The sequence below is a fragment of the Vipera ursinii genome (assembly GCF_947247035.1).
Source record: "Vipera ursinii genome assembly, chromosome: 2".
NCBI lineage: Eukaryota > Metazoa > Chordata > Lepidosauria > Squamata > Viperidae > Vipera > Vipera ursinii.
In genome coordinates, this window is record NC_139513.1 from 262,696,418 (window position 1) to 262,711,528 (window position 15,111).

Genomic DNA, 15,111 nt, shown 5'->3' on the forward strand with positions numbered 1-15,111 from the left:
AAAAGACCTTGACTGAATTATCATATTTTATATTTGACCACAACCAATTTGAGAGAGGTTCAAATGAAAAGACATTATGATTTGCGTGTTGCCCAACAGCCCAGTTCAGGATCACCTGGTATCTCATACCAGTGTTCCATTTTATGTTTCATTTTCTTTTTTCTTTTGGAGAGATGGGTTTTAATATAGGTTAATGTTCTGCTTTTTTTTATTTAGCTCACCCTTTTCATAATCATAGCTAGCTCTAACTCTCTGATCAGTAAATACTACCAAGAATTGTTTCAAATCATATTTTGGAGTAAACTTAGCTGATGATAACCATAGTCTAAAGAAAAGAAGAAACAGGGGTGACATGATAGCAGTATTCCAGTATTTGAGGGGCTGCCACAAAGAAGAGGGTGTCAAACTATTCTCCAAAGCACCAGAGGGCAGAGAAACTGACTAAAGAGAGAAGTAACCTGGAATTAAGGAGAAACTTCCTAACAATTAACAGTGGACAATTAACCAGTGGAACAGCTTGCCTTCAGAAATCATGGGCACTCCATCACTGGTGGTTTTTAAGAGACTAGACAGTCACTTGTCTGAAATGGTGTAGGTCAGGGGTGTCAAACTCAATTTCACTGAGGGCCGCATCAGCATTGCGGTTGTCCTCAAGGGGCCGGGTGGGCGTGGCCTACTGGGTGGGCGTGGCCAGCTCTACATCGTTCGCATCAAGGGTGCCTATGGGGGCCTGGGCAGGAGTGGGACAGATCTGAGGGTCTCTGGCAGAAGGAGGGTCTCTGGGCCAAGGCAGTGGGGGCTGTTCCCTCACTGTTTCCAGGATGGCTTCGCGGACCACATGAAGCCACTTCGCGGGCTGGATCCGGCCCCCAGGCCTTGTGTTTGACATGCCTGGTGTAGGTTCTTCTCCTGCTTGAGCAGGGGGCTAGACCAGAAGACCTCCAAGGTCACTTCCAGCTCTATTCTGTTCTGTTCTGCTCTGCTCTAGTCTGATTCAGTTAAGAATGTGAGCTCTTCTATTTCCTGTCCTCCAAACCACTCACAGTTTGAGCATGGGGAATTTGAACATATTACTACAAAAGACTGAACCTTCAGAAGGTGATCTTTATTTAGCCATACTATTATTCAATCATTTGAAAAAATGCTTCCAGTTAGACCTCTTGCTATCCACCATGCTTTAAATCAGTACAGCAAATTCTTTCTTTTACTCAGGTTCACAATGATGACATTCAAAGCAGTTACTTTTCAAGACTCCATTTTTAAGAACTGTTACTTTGAGGATGTTACTACACTGAATACATATTTTAGAAACTGCATTTTTATAGAGACTGTTTTCTTCAATTCAGGTACGTTGGGAAAAAACCCACATTCTTTTGTTCCCCAAATCCTTTAACTGTGTGGTAGTTATTTCAACAGAGAAGAAAAGTTAAGCTGAACACTTTTTAAACTTGTGTTCTTACCAACTATAGGGATGTCAAGAGCTGAATTTCTGGCTGAGCTTATTATCCGATGTTGTCGGAAGTAACTAACATTTTTTTTACCAATTTAAAGAAGAAAGAATGGGAATATTTGGCTCCATGAATAATTACGTCATCTTTTGGCAGGGTGATTGGGAAGTAGCTGAGATTCTATGCTGGAATATGAGAAAGTTCAGCTGGGCCAACTATCATTTAAACTTTTTTAGGCAGCCACTGAGAGGGACCCTTCAGGATTCCAAAGGCAAAATGAAGTCAACGTCCACATGAAATCTTGGAGGTGCGGGAGGGGGGGGGGGTAGATGATTGGGGGGAACATACTGTGCTTAACATCACCTCGAGAAAGAACTAAGAGTGTTTTCTGATCCAGGTTTATTCATTTTTCTAGGTGTTTTTGATTGAGACTAATCCCACTGCCAAGAACTACATCTGTGTTTCGGGGAGAGAAGCGTTATGGGTGTTTTTTCACATTTTAAACTAAAATATTTTAATAGCTCAGATGTATGCATATCCTGTCATTTTGCCCTTCACCTAGCGTTTCTGATTAGCAATTGTACTAGAGTTACAAGGAGAATATAGGTAGTCCTCAGTTTACATGCATTCATTCAGCAATTATTTAGTTACAGCAGGGGTGTCAAACTCAATTTCATTGAGGGCCGCATCAGCATTGCGGTTGCCCTCGGGGCTGGGTGGGTATGGCCAGGGTGGGCATAGCCTACTGGGTGGGCATGGCTAAACTGGGTATGGCCTACTGGGTGGGCATGGCCAGCTCTATGTCGTTCGCATCAAGGGTGCCTATGGAGGCCTGGGCAGAAGTGGGACAGATCTGAGGGTCTCTGGACCAGGGCCAAGGAGGGTCTCTGGGCCAGGGCCATGGCAGTGGGGGCCGTTCCCTCACTGTTTCCAGGATGGCTTTGCGGGCCACATGAAACCACTTCGTGGGCCGCATCCGGCCCCCGGGCCTTGTGTTTGACATGTCTGAGTTACAGCATTGCTGGAAAAAAAAATGGACATACAATTGGTACCTGAAATTCCAGCTATAGCAGTATCCTCCAGTCAATGTTTGGAATCTGGGAGCTTTGATCACATGATTACCATTTGCGATCTTTCCTGCTGGCTTCCCAGAAGCGAATTCAATGGGGAAACCAACAAGAAAAGTCGCAAGTCACTCCGGCAAGTCACACCTGCCAGCAGCATCCTCTGCCCAAGCATTACCTCCGCTAGCCCTCCCAGTCCTTTGCTGCCTTCCCCAACTTATGTACAGCCTGCCCTGGGCCTCCCAAACCACCTCAGCCTGCCTCAACGTGTGTGCACCAGTCACATATAATGTGATCCCCCCCTCTTTTTGTATTTTTAAACAATAAATAGCAGATATTTTGGCAAATTCTTTCTTGCATTATTAAAACAATTTAACGTACTTACAGTAATTTAACGATTTTTCTGATCAATGATACGTTTATCACTAACTCTACAATTTGTCACTCCTTTGTCCACTTCTGCTATTATGTTTCTGTACCAATTATTCTTTTTTTTTCCTTGTTGGTTTGGTCCTTGTTTTTCTTTTTAAAGCAATTAATAAACTTTTTTTTTAAAGCTGCATTTGGCTTAACAGAAGTATGTTATCTTATTTATAAAACTCTGGTTAATTTATTTTTTTAGTCTTTTCACCTGACAACAACAAAAACATATTAAAAAAATAAACACACATAAAAAGTAATTTTAGTAGAACATATTTATGTCCTGCTGAGGAATAGGCATAACTAGGTTAGCAAACTCAATAATACAAAACTAAAAGAACATCATTAAAATATTAACATACTACAATATTAATATACTGGAATGTTATACTGAATACAATATTAATGCTGGCCTTTTTAGGCAATAAGTAAAAGAACCTGTGTTTGAAATATATTACACCTTTCACAAATTTCTTCTATTTCCACAGATCTTGAGCCATATAAATACCCTGGCAGTGAATTTAGAAATTGTACGTTCTTTCACAATAAGACCGGATGTCAAATTTCATTTGATGACGATTACAGTGCCTACTGGATTTATTTTGTCAATTTCCTGGGGACTTTAGCAGTATTACCAGGAAATATTGTCTCAGCTCTTCTGATGGATCGGATTGGACGTTTAACAATGTTGGGTAGGAGCTTCACTTTGAAATTGTTTTTTTTTAAATTTAAACATTCTTATTTTCTCCTTTTCACTTTAAGATTTACAAATAATCAAGCAGGGGATGAGGGATGTATATATAGAGATAGTAAGTTGTTTCCCCCCTCCCGGCTAGTTTTCAGTGCACTCTCAGATACATAGAAGAAGTAGATGGGGCAATGATTCTGTATTTTAAGGAAGAATGAATTTGTGAGAGGCTTAATGCAGCATTTCAGTCCTTAAACCTCCCTAATCCTATTTTCTCCCAAAATGATAGCCTCTTAGCCACACTGCCTATAAAAGGAGAAATAAAAAAAAAGAAAATACCCCAAAGTTTGGCTCCCATTTAACAAAGCGTTTCAGGTTTTTCTGTGACAGAAAGCAAAATAAATAAATAAATCATTTTTCTTATCAAACTCACAGACTCCTGCTATAAACTCTCCCTTTCCCCCCAACTCAAGAGATCATAACAGCTGAAATTTTATGCTTTATCATTTTATCATGTGGTAATCATGTGCAAAAGGAAGGTTTTTTTTTGTGGCAGTGCTGACCCTTGGAGGGGAACGTTTCTGAATCAAGGTTTTCAAACGTGATAAGAAAGCATAAAGTTGCTCATAGTTCAGAAATGTTAACATAGAGAAATAGTAGCCAGAAGCAAGTTTTAGAGAAGTCTTGAAACTAAGGAACTTGCCACCATGAATTTCCAAATCCAATTGAGTTCTTGTAAGGACTTTCAGCCTTCTTAATTCCCTTTTAAGCTGTTCTTTCTTCCTGAATAGTGGAGAGCCTTCAGGACATGACGCTTAGACTATTATTCTGTCACCTCTGTCAGTGCCCACATCCAGTGCTACTAAAAGTCTTTGATCATCACAGGTTCTTAGCTACTTTATGACTTTGCTTAAGTTACTACTCATGTTGACAACATTATAGTAATTGTTTTGTAAAGCCTTTGTCAGAAGCAATAGTAATTATTGACATTCGGTTTCCATACAGGTGGTTCTATGATACTTTCGGGAATTAGCTGCTTTCTCCTATGGTTTGGTACAAGTGGATCCATGATGATAGGCATGCTGTGTCTATACAATGGCCTTACTATCTCAGCATGGAATTCTCTTGATGTCATTACTGTGGAGTTGTATCCTACAGATAGAAGGTATAGTTCTATATTCTTGTCATGCTTTGCCTTCTTTTCAAAAGTTAAATAAGTCAACTGGACATTTCTAAGATATGTACTTAAAAGGTGAAAAAAAATAGGAAAAAGACTGTTTTTATAATTGTGAACAATAAAGCAAAGAGACTTCTACTGATCTGTATTAGGACTATATTATTTATCTTCTGTCTGACTTCAAAATTGAACTGGATGGCTATGTTCTGAGTGTTTCTACTAATCTTGAGTTGTATTAGAAACAATACATTCAGCTATGCTGATAGTCTGCACTAACCTCATCAATTTGTTTTGCTTTTGGACTATCAGTATTTTTTAATTTTAATTTATAAATCCAAAATGGTTATATGTCACTATATTTTTATTATATTTCATTCCACTACCAAAATTAACGCATAAGCCAGGGGTCAGCAACCTGAAACAGTGAAAGAGACACTCGGAACCAGTTCCCTCACAAAAGGAAAAACTGGGAGCCATAAAAAATGTGTGCACATGCGCATACATGCACAGAACAGGGTTTGACTGAAGAGTGGGAGCCAAGGCGAAATATGCACCTACCCTGCATATTTGAATTGATTGGTTGAACTTTTTTAGTCCCACTTTTTTTTTTTTTGGACTGCACATGGCAGAGGACTGGGAGCCACAGGAGACGGCTGAAAGAGCCGCATGCAGCTCCGGAGCCGCGGGTTGCAGACCTGTGGCATAAGCTGTAGCACAAGTTCTTTGAAGGCATTTTTTTAAAAAAAAATATTAACATAATAGTAACCAGAGCAAAACCACTTAAAAGTATATTCAAAAAGTTCCTTCAGTTATTTTTTTAATCAAAGAAGCATTTTCTGGAAAGTCTAGCATGATCTTCTATTTCAAAGGAGAGAGAGAGAGAGAGAGAGAGAGAGAGAGAGAGAGAGTATAAAATATCTTGAGAGGTATTTATGTATCCAAGACAATAATAACTTCTACTTTTCAAAGCACCACTAGTTGTCTTACCATAGTCTATCTTCAGAGGAAAAAAAGGCATACAAATCAATGTTAGTGAATTTGTGTAAATTATTGCTAATAGAAAATAAAGGCATCAATTAAGAATATGCAAGATAACAAGAAAAACACATGAGAAACTTTTTTATATATGATTAGAGACATTACAAGAAATTTTGTGGTAAGGTAGGAGTACGGTATCACCTGATGAAGAAGTAAAGTACAATCAGCCAGGCACTTCCAGATGACACTGGAAGAGATCGTAAATCTCTGGTTTTTTAAACTTAGCAAACAGAGATTTTCTTCTGTTGAGGTTAAACTTAGAAAATAGAAAATGGTGGATGTTCCAGCAAGATCTGATTTGGAGAACATAAAGTAACCTTAATTCAGTTTCAGTATTTTTAATTTATGCAAGATAGAATATAAATAGCTATAAAAATAAACTAGAGATTGTGTGAAACATTTTAGAAAACATTTTCTAAAAGTTCATAGAAGAAAAGATCCAAATGGCATTCAGAACAAGCTATTATAATAGAATGTAGAAATGCCAAGAATGAAAGCTTTGTCAACTTAACAATTGAATGCAGACTTTGCAAAGTAAAAATGTGAAATGAAAAATTACTCAAACAAGAATGATAAGAAGAAAGTCAGTTGGTGTTTTTTTTTAGGAAAAATAACCTCAAATGTACAGCTAACATAGGATTACTTAAGAGAAATAATGGATGACATCTGTTAGACAAATCAGGTTCAGAGTTAAGGATGTAAAAACTAATGAAAATCTTAACAAATGGAATATTGGAATAATCAGGAACCAACTCCATTAGAAAGTAAGATATAAGGGACACTAAATAATAGTCATTCAAACTGAAATACATTAAGTCCAGATGAAATGCCTATTTCGCATGTTGAAATCTGTAGAAAGAAGTTAAAGTGCTAACAGTTCTGTTACAAATATGAAAAAAAACTCTATTGTCTTGAGGATGAAAAAAATACCTATCCAAAATAAAGGAAATGTAACCACATGTGTAGATTATTGAATCATTGAATGAATTCTTTATGTATCTATTTTTTTCCAGCAATTATAAAAAAATTGATCCATAAATGCAGAGAAGCAGAAGGATTTGAGATTAAATTAGCTAACAAAGATGAATAATAGAGCAAGAATATTACAGGATTTTATTTTGCTTCCCTGACAAAGGCTGTAAATGTAGAATAGGGAATATATTAAAGCTAATGGGTATGCCAGAATACCTGATTATTCTCCTGAGGAATAATGAATAAAACACTATTGGAAAACAATGAAATGATAGATAATTTTATTTTCTTGCATTTTACCTTATTTCCATAAAATAAATGTGCTAGGAAAACAAAGAGGAAATTAATCCAATGGTAAAAAGGCAAGAAAAACCTTGAGTAAAAATCACAAAACATAGGGATATTTCATGACAAAAAAGATCACAATAGTTAAAGTAATGATCTTTCTAGTAATAACATAATTAACATCTTACAATTGTTAATTGATATGATAGTTGTAATCTTTCTCATATGTAATTTGCATCTACATAACCAAACTATTTTCTCTACCTTCTCCTCCCCACCTTTTCTTCTTATTTTTCCCTCCAACTCACCATAATTTAAATCCTACACTGCTCTACTCACTCTAGGTCAGAGGCCCCCATCCTTTTAGGCACCAGGGACTGGTTCTGTGGAGAGGTTTTTCCGCGGAGGTGACGTGGTTTTGTGTTCTGCCTGCATCTCGTGGATGGGGCTTTGTTTGTTTGTGCAGACCGGCTGCTGGCATGCCGCGGCCTGGTACTGGTCCAAGGACTGGGGGTTGGGGACCCCTGCTCCAGGTATCTGATGAACTGAGCAGCAGTTCAAAAAAAATTATGCTCTTTCATATAACTTGTTAATTGGAAAAGATACTGGGAGACTCCTGATTTTTTTGCCAATACAGACTAATATGGTTTTCTTCCTACAATGTTATTAAACCTGCTTTATTTGTTAAGGGCTATTGAGTGTGGCCTTTGACAACTGCTTGCCATCTTGATCTGTCCCCAACAGTAACACAGTTCTTCAAAGGACACTCCAATAATCATTTTAATCTCATTTATCTATCTTATCTATAGCCTTTCCATTTTTCAACGTCAGCCTTGCCAAGAGTAATATTTTTTCTAGTTCATATTATGCTCAGTAACATACACAAATTCTAGGATGTTTTGCGTGCTGATCATTGTCTCAGGAGTTCCATTAGTCTCTATTTGATCTACTATTGACTAGATCCTTGGTAATGTCTCTAAAATCATAATTTGGAAGGTATGTAATTCTTTTTCTTTTTAGTGTCTAGTTTTCATAGCTATATAGTATCTCTTTAAAGATAATTACTTTAGTAATTAGTTCTACTCTTTTTTGTCATTGTAATATCCCTAACTTTTGTGATTTTGCCCAAGGTTTTGTAAATGAAGTGATTCTCATGATTTTCACCTTCATCCTAGTCCAACATTCAAGGACTACCTGTAGTGTTTTTAAAAATCCATATGGTTCTTGCTTCTTGGGATTGCCAGCTATATGGAGACTGATACTTAGTTTTAATATAGGGGTATTTTTTTATGATATTGTTACTTTTTTTCTGTATGCCACATTCTGGCCTCCTCAAAAGGAAGAACAATATACAAATAAATAAAGCAAATACATGTTTGCCCATCACTTCCAATTTAGTGTAAGAGAATGGGAAATTATGGGATCCTGTGGATCCATAATATTTTCCAGCATGCCCTGTCCTCATCCAGTGTTGAAGGACTATAGAAGAAATGTACCAGTTTAGACATCCAACTAAAAATTATGTGGCTCTGGGTGCTTCTTTAAGATTATTGAATTGCAGCCTAAACAATTTTATTTTAAGGAACGCTTTCCTTTGTTAGCTATTTATGAACTATTGTACCCCTTATTTGATTTTGTCAGAAAACATGTGATTTCATACAATTTGGCAGACATTGGGACAGCAGGTTTTACTGCCACCCTGTGGAATGAACCTCACAATATTCAGTTAAATCCCCCTGTCCCGTCTCCCCCACAACTAGGATATTGCTGTTCTCACAGTTGTCTTTATTTTAGGGTGGGGTGGTGGGGTGAGGTGTTCATTAAATCAAAGCCTCAAAAATTGCATCCTTGCATGAGACACACGCTAGAAAAGCATCCCACAGACATTCCTGACATTGTTATTTCTCGTGAGTTGCATATGAAATCTTGTCAGACTAGCTAATTATGTATTGAAAACTTGCTCTCCTTCGTTACATTTCATGTCTTCTCCCATTTTCTTGGAAGACTTATAAAACTGTAGCTTTGAAATTGTCTGGTTTCCTTATTTTCCATCTTCATGGCTACAGACTAGAAATACTATTCACACCACACCTCAGTGTAATTTTTGCTCTCCTTTTCGTAATGAATTATGGTAATTACATTTTTTCCTGCCTGGATAGGCAGACTGTGTAATTTACTCCTGGTTAGCTGCCCACTGCTACTTCTAATCTTTCTTAGATGTCTTTCTGTGTAGGATATCTTATTATATTTTGCTTCAGATATGATCTCAGGAAAGATTTGTACGTAATATAATCTTTATTATTTCAATCTCTGTTCAGAATTGCACTCTGTAAGAGCCTTTTTCATATAAACCCAGCAGGTACAGCCTTTCTTCATGCTATAAAATACAAGTAAAAATATAGAATCGGTATCTTTTCACTAATGACACTTTTCAAAAAAGTTACAGGTAGTGTTGTGATTCAGGGTCAGCCTGTGGGTTCGGCAGTTGGGTCGGATGACTCAGATGAGGGGGAGGAGGGGGGTGTTGAAGAACTTGCTGATGATGGCTTTGAGGCTCCGCAGAGCCCCCAGCCAGGCCCCTCCCACCTGGTGGAGACCCAGCTGTGTGAGCCTGACAGCGTGGATGAAGATGACCCACAGCTGGCCCTGTTCAAGGACGCCCGACGCAGGAGGCAGTCAAGTAGGAGTAAACAGAGGAAGGCAATGGGGCTTCTCGGAAGGAGGGAGAGAGAAGCCACGCCCTGAACTCTTTATAAAGGACTTGTGTGGGGAGGGCTGGTTTGCTGAAAGCAACCACTCAGATAGTGTTTCAAAGCTCCGGTATCTTGGTTCGTGTCTTGTTTGTTTTTGTAATAAATTTGGCAGACATATTCCAGCCTCTTGCCGTCTGTAAAGGTGTTGCCTTTTCTGCAAGGCCGGTAGCAGGCTGGTACAGAACAGGTAGTCATCAACTTACAACAGTTCATTTAGTGACCATTCAAAGTTATGACCATTTCTCACAATTACGACCATTGTAGCATCCCCATGGTCACGTGATCAAAATTCGGATGCTTGGCATCTGGCTCATATTTATGATAGTTGCAGTGTTCTAATATCATGTAAACAGCTTTTGTAACTTTCTGACAAGCAAAGTCAATGGGGAAGCCAGATCCACTCAGCCATGATACTAACTTAAAAATTGCAATGATTCACTTAACAACTATGGCTAGAAAGGTTGTAAAATGGGCAAAACCCGTTTAACAAATGTCTTAACATAAATTTTGGGCTCAACTGTGGTCGTAAGTCAAGGACAACCTGTATTTATGTAGATCAACCTGAAATAAAGATTGATTCTCACAGTGATACATGGCTATGTGACAACATCGTGGTTTCTATCAAAAACCTATGATCCAGTGACTGATTTTGAAATTGTTACAAGCCATGATATTGTTTGACTTTGGGTTTTGTGGGAATCAAATCACATGCCTTATAATTAAATAAACCCATGGGCTTATTTTTTTTCAAGTTTCTCAGTCAGCCTCCAAGACACAAGTTGTTACCAACTATAAAAATCTGTCTTTTAAGTGTACACAAATATGCTCTCAATTAAAGCTCAATTCCTGGTAATTGCGTCCATGTAGTTTTATTGCTATCCTTAAGGAGGTTGGTTAACAATAATAGAGTTGGAAGGGACCTTTGAGATCTTCAACCCCTGTTATATTTCTTCCACAATGTTTCCCAGCTCCCCTATTTCACCTTGCAATTTGCAGGTGGTTCCCTATCCAAGAATTAAAGTATTTATTTAGAGTAGATGCAACCTAGAATTGAGGCTGTTCAACTTAGAAGTCTCCAAATATTTTACTTGAGTTTTTGAACTATATTCTTCTGGTCACTCAATGGATTTGTACTATGCTCAATGGCATGAAATTGATCACTGGAACTATTAAAAAGAACTACAAAGTTTCTTATGCTAGTAATCTTAAATCTTAATCTATTCCTATTAGCTTTATTAGGAGTTCTTCATGGGATATTATCATGGAATACCAGGGCCTTACATTAGATTGAGAATTTAAATCCCCAAAGATACCATTGTCAAGAAAATTGTGTAAAGTTACACAGTCAACCAATTATTTGATTTCATAATTATAAAAAGATAAAGTGTTATTTTTGCAAAATGCAAATATTTGACTACCTAAAATTTATAAGCCAAAAAATGACAAAAAGGACATCATTTAAATTGTATGCATGGTTATGCCATATTATCACAAGGAGAAATATTTTTCCCACAGATATGCAAATAACCAAACTAGTTCTACTAAATATGTCATCTGTATTTGTCAACATGTATTTAAGGGTGTCAAACCAGCTGCATTCTCTCCCCCCTACTCTATGCAATTACTTCAAGCTCTTCAAGCACAGGCCTTCTAGCTTTTAAATTTGCCTTACTGTCTTGTATTTGCATTGGCAATTAAGCGCACAGACTTTTTTGTGGACCTCTATAAAACAATAAAAGGGACGCGGTGGCTCAGTGGGTTAGGACGCTGAGCTTGTCGATCAGAAGGTCGGCAGTTTGGCGGGTCAAATCCCGAGTGCCGCGTAACAGAGTGAGCGCCTGTTACTCGTCCCAGCTTCTGCCAACCTAGCAGTTCGAAAGCACGTAAAAATGCAAGTAGAAAAATAGGGACCACTACGGTGGGAAGGTAACAGCGTTCCGTGCGCCTTTGGCGTCTAGTCATGCCGGCCACATGACCACGGAGACATCCTCGGACAAGCGCTGGCTCTTCAGCTTTGAAACGGAGATGAGCACCGGCCCCTAGAGTTGGAAACGACTAGCACACATGTGCGGGGGAACCTTTACCTTTACCTTTTTATAAAACAATGCTGCTGTTTTGTTAAGAGCACATATTTGTTTCTGTTTCCCAAGGGTCTATACATTACTCCATTATCTCAAACTAGTTTTTCAGAGTATGAAATAATATAGAAACCTCTGAACAAACAGAACTGATTTGGATGCAGTCTCATAAGCATCTTCACAAAGTACCTTATTAGTTGGGTCTCCCAAAGGCAGTTTCTGTTTCTCATAAGATTATTTATCTGATCATGTGTAAAACCCATGGCCCTGAAGCAGCTGAAATTTATAGATCTTTGCAAGCAATTTGTTCAAAACTGGTAAAAGTAATTTGTCTCAGTCTTGGTAGCCTACTGGACAGAGAGGATAAACAAGCTGGAGAAACCAGAAAAAGGAATTGTGTTTGATGTGGAATTGGGGAAATTAAAAAAAATAGTTAAAGAATAACCTGGCTCAAAACATGCAACTTTTCACAGCAACCTTAAGTTTTCTATTGATTTTGAGAGAAGGTAATCAAATGTTAGAAAGTCTTACCTTTGAGACATGTACTGTACTTTATTGAGGCTCCAATCTTGGTCGGTCACCAGCGGTTTTGTCTTCCGAGTGTTCGGACTCGTACTGGGAACTTCTCTCTAGCTGTGTGTGTTCTCTATTGAGTGTTTAACTTTGGAAGCAAAATTGTTTGTTCTAGTAGCCTTGAGGATTGCAGATTGCTAACTAGTCAGGCCTCATTCATACTTTACTTTGAAGAGCCATTGCATATCTTAATATGAAACAATGTTATTTGATTTTTTAAAAAAATGTATATCCTCCCTTTATTATTTTTATAAATAATTCAAGGTGATGAACATATCCAGTCCTCCTACTTTCACCACAATGACGTCTCTCTGTGTGAGTTAGGCTGAGAGAGGCCCAAAGTCATCCATCTGGCTTTTACTTGTTGCTTCCATTTCTACTCTCTGAGTAAAACGGGAGACAGAATAAGATTGAGCTTCATTAGTCAAGTGCAGTTTCATGCATCACTGAGTAGCACTTCTTCTAATACTAGAACTGTTAGACACCAGAATGGCAAAATGTTTCTAATAGTGGCACTGCACTGGTAGAATTCCTTCTTCATAGAAGCCTGCTAGGCATCAACATAGCTTTCTTATTTGATACCAGCAAAACATGCTATTCTTCCTAATCTTATTTCTTCTCTTTTAATATTTTGTTCTACAATTCATCATTCTTGGTCTTTTTGTAAACATCTGATGAATGGTATACTGCCTTTGTTTTGATTTAAAAAAACTGAGATCTTTTATTCCAGAAGTAAACGCATTTGTAGTAACATGTGAATTGATATGTTTACATTCATACATAGAATATGCTGTTTCAGAATTGTTTATTAAGGACAAGTGACTGTGGCTGTCATCTTGGGTTGTGATGTAATATTCTGGAAAGTCATGCCCAGTAATTCACTAGTGTTTTATCTTCTGTCTATCTTTTAAAGAAAAAAATGTATTTTTATACAGATAAAAAAACTTTTTTTAAAATCAAGGTCAAGTTCAGACAACATAATATCGCCAATCGTTATAGTATATGTGTCTGTACTTTCTGCATATTAATTCTAATTTCTTTTCCTCTCTTCCAGGGCAACCGGCTTTGGCTTTTTAAATGCACTCTGCAAAGCAGCAGCTGTTCTTGGAAACTTAATATTTGGTTCTTTTGTTGTCATTGCGCAATCAATACCTATTCTGTTGGCTTCTACAGTTTTAGTGTGTGGAGGTTTGGTAGGACTTCGACTCCCTGACACCAGAAACCAAGTACTGATGTAATTTGAAATGGGTGGTGGATAAAAAAAGCCATTTATTTGCTTTCCTCTGTTTCTAAGTGTCATTTCTTGCCTAGAAGGGAGGAGGCTTCAGATTGTTGGTTCAAGAAAAGTAATTGCATAGAGAAGTTCTACCCTCAAAATGAAACCACAGCAACAAAAAATTAAGAGACACACAAGAAAAGGGAATGAAGAGTGAACTCAGTGGAGCCATTTGCCCCAGCATTGTGCATCTCATCAGTCCAACCCTCTTAAGTTCACACCTGTGGAATTCCAATGAGTGGAGTCTACATGTGTCGTTCCCTCACACAGACCTTTGCAGATAAAAACCGTGGAGGAACCTGTGTGCATGTAGACGCCCAAATTACATTTTTGAGAGAGGAGAAAGATGAAAATTATGGACTGGAACTGGTGGGAACATAAGCTATTAGGGAAAGAACAAATGGCCATTGTCACCTTACCCCTCAGTTTGTTTAATGAGTGCATAGAGATATTTCTAAAGGCAGTTGCTATTAAAACAAAAACGTGTATAACCCCTGTAGCAAGGAGGGCCGGCCGGCAGTGCATCACTGTGGGGTGGCTTGGCAGCCCCCAATCTGACCTCCAGAGCCACCCCACAGCAATTGGGGCTGCCTGAGCACTGCGCAGCCACCACAGATGGGAGAAAGGGTCAGCGGGACCTGGGCTCTTGTGCTTTCAGGGGTAGGGCTACATCCCTTTTATTTCATGCTGAAAGAACATTTGATGAAGCTGGCATAGTGGCTTCTATGAATATCCCACCTCTAATGTATATGCTTTGGAAGTCACAAAGATTAATACTATATTTTAAAAAGTAGATTAATATAAATAAATATTCAGCCTTTCTTAGGAATAAATGTTAATCTAACAAAACTGTCTCCAGAACTCCTGTTTGTAGCCTAATTTGCATATAAATATGGACTAGCTAGGGAAAGTTGATCTAACACATATCATGAGACAAATTAGATTAAACTACATGATGATGCTTGAGCATAATTTCCTATATTCATACAGGAAAAGACAAAAACCATGGCATTGTTTCTTTTGTAAACCACTATATAAAACACACACACACACACACACACACACACACACACACACACACACACACACACAGATTTAGGCATGGGAAACCCTAGCCTGTTGTAACTGAATCTGTTTAAGATGAAAATAATAATTATACCAGTGTGAGCCAGCAGTGTGCTGCAGCTGCCAAAAAGGCCAATGCAGTCCTAGGTTGCATCAACAGAGGGATAATATCACGATCATGTGAAGTGATATTGCCGCTTTATACTTCATTGGTAACACCACACATGGAATAATGCTTCCAGTTTTGATCACAAAAAAGATATTGAGACTCTAC

General features: G+C 38.1%; 1 protein-coding gene across 1 annotated transcript in view; it reads left to right on the top strand.

Moving 5' to 3' along the window:
• SV2C (synaptic vesicle glycoprotein 2C) overlaps positions 1-14,757 on the top strand; it is a 72,809-nt gene extending 58,052 nt beyond the window's left edge. The window contains exons 10-13 of the mRNA XM_083354751.1: positions 1,213-1,346; positions 3,421-3,624; positions 4,626-4,785; positions 13,551-14,757. Coding sequence (XP_083210877.1) covers positions 1,213-1,346; positions 3,421-3,624; positions 4,626-4,785; positions 13,551-13,734 — 682 coding nt within the window. The 3' untranslated portion in view covers positions 13,735-14,757. The remainder of the gene's footprint in view (positions 1-1,212; positions 1,347-3,420; positions 3,625-4,625; positions 4,786-13,550) is intronic.
• The last annotated feature ends 354 nt before the right edge of the window (positions 14,758-15,111 follow it).